This window comes from Cucurbita pepo, chromosome LG02 (genome assembly GCF_002806865.2).
Source record: "Cucurbita pepo subsp. pepo cultivar mu-cu-16 chromosome LG02, ASM280686v2, whole genome shotgun sequence".
In the NCBI taxonomy this organism is placed as follows: domain Eukaryota; kingdom Viridiplantae; phylum Streptophyta; class Magnoliopsida; order Cucurbitales; family Cucurbitaceae; genus Cucurbita; species Cucurbita pepo.
Window position 1 is genome coordinate 12,067,703 of NC_036639.1, and position 2,094 is coordinate 12,069,796.

Consider the following 2,094-nt stretch of genomic DNA (forward strand, 5'->3'; position numbering starts at 1 on the left):
AAAAAAAAAAAAAAAAAAAAAAAAAAAAAACTTAGATGGATCTTTACCTTTCATGTGGGTCCACCTCCTACTCCAAGAAAGTCGAAGAACAACGCCGGTTCAACACTCCGGTCCATAAACGACGGCGGTTCATTTGTAGCTGAATCTTCATCCGAGGTTGTCGTTCTCCTGCGCCGCCTTCCAGCAGCAAAATGGTGTCTACATTTTCTAGCCATGATGACATGCCAATGATTCTTGACACCATTATCAGTGCGCCCAGGAAACATCCTGGCAATCATGGCCCATTTGTTGCCGTGAACTCTATGCGCCTGCATTAGCCTCTCCTCTTCCTCGTGTGTGAAGGCTCCTCGGTTGATCCTCGGGTCCAGCTGGTTGAACCATCGCAGCCTGCAGCTCTTACCTACCTTGTCCAAAACAACAACCCCCCATGTCAGTGAATTACCTTCAAAACTTGTGACTTTAAACCACCACACTACCAGATCTGCCGTCCAGTTTCTCCGCGATGAGGTTCCAGTTTTGGGGGCCGTATAGGGCGACCACCTCCTTCAGCTTGGCGTCCTCTGCTGGCCTCCAGTGCCCTCTCGCACAACCCTTCGCGTTGGTGCCTGAATTCATGTCCCTTTTGGTAGCCATAATATGATACTCAGTGGCGTACTCTAGAGTGCTTGTGGTTGTGGGTGGGGAAAGTAAAACATGTCATTGACCAGTTTTTTCTAGTTTAGAGGGACATGGGTTGTTTGAGTGTGCTACTTAGTTTATAATGTTTGGTTTGGCTACGACACCACCGTCTGATACTACCTATTAGGAGCATGTAACAGTTCAACCTCACAGCTAGTAGGAGCATGTAATAGTTCAACCTCACAGCTAGCAGATATAATACCTTTTTTGGACTTTCCCTCAAAGTTTAAAAAACGCGTCTTCCTTCTTAACCGACGTGGGATCTCACAATCTCACAATCCACTCCCCTTAGGGGCCTACGTTGTCGCTGACACTCATTCATTTCTCCAATTGATATGGAATCTCACAGTCCACTCCCCTTAGGGCCCACCGAGTGTCCACCCCTTCATCAGGGCTCAGAGTCCTTGCTAACACACTACTCAGTGTCTACTCTGATACCATTTGTAAAAACTCAAACCTACTGTTAACAAATATTGTCCTCTTTGGACTTTTCCTTTCGAGCTTCCCCTCAAACCCACCGCTAACAAATATTATCCTCTTTAAACTTTTCCTTTCGAGCTTTCCCTCAAAGTTTTAAAATACGTATGTTAAAAAGAAATTTTCACACCCTTACAAAGAATACTCTGTTCTTCTCTCGAATCGATGTAGTATCACCTAACAAATAACCTCTACAATAGTATGATACGGTGTCGGAACTCCAGTTTGAAATCATCCAAAGCATTGGATTTTAGGATGATTGTTGTTCATAGTTCATTATAATAATGATATTGTATCTGGTTTCAGTGTCTGGGAAACCCAATAGCAGACGTTTCCATTCAATTTCTGTCATAACAAAGATGTACTAGAGAGACACACACACAAACTAATAGCTGACCCCATACAACCACACCAGTACAAGTAATAAAAAATACTCCATAAATAACTATTTATTAGAGTTAGATATGTCTACGATCCAAATTTGTTAAAAAAATAGATCATCTATGGTGACTCTAATCATAATTGAAGACACTGATCATCTAGCTTGTGATCCTTACCAGATCCAAGGACACTGATCATCTAGCCTGTAACCCTAATCAAACTTGAAGACACTGATCATGTAGCCTATAAACCTAAGTAGACTTGAATACACTGATCATGTAGCCTAAAAACCTAACTAGACTTGAAGACACTGATCATCTAGCACATGACCTACTTGGACGACATGGAGACACTGATCATTTATAGCGTGTAGAGAGAGAAGTGGAACGAGAACGTAGATCAACGACGAGTAATTAAGTGTGTTTGATTGGAAATGAACATGGGTAGGTTGAGGGATGCAAGTAAAAGTAATGTAGGTGTGTGATGCCTAACATCATGCATGTCTATGTCTATGTCTTTGTCTATGTCTTTGTCTTTGTCTCAACTCCTGGCACACTG

General features: G+C 42.4%; 1 protein-coding gene across 1 annotated transcript; it reads right to left on the reverse strand.

Moving 5' to 3' along the window:
- Positions 1-42: 42 nt before the first annotated feature.
- LOC111787886 (transcription factor CSA-like) lies at positions 43-621 on the reverse strand. The gene is made up of 2 exons (XM_023667979.1): positions 477-621; positions 43-400 (listed from the first exon to the last, which is right to left on the reverse strand). The coding sequence occupies exons 1-2, from the start codon at positions 613-615 to the stop codon at positions 51-53; spliced, it is 489 nt and encodes a 162-aa protein (XP_023523747.1). The 5' UTR covers positions 616-621; the 3' UTR covers positions 43-50.
- Between the last annotated feature and the right edge of the window lie 1,473 nt (positions 622-2,094).

What these genes read in the sequence shown, in the direction of transcription:
- LOC111787886 (XM_023667979.1), bottom strand. Translation starts at nt 615, where the DNA reads ATGAATTCAGGCACCAACGCGAAGGGTTGTGCGAGAGGGCACTGGAGG. An exon ending in GAAACTGGACGGCAGATCTG is followed by an intron (nt 401 to 476) that starts GTAGTGTGGTGG and finishes TGGACAAGGTAG; the next exon opens with GTAAGAGCTGCAGGCTGCGA.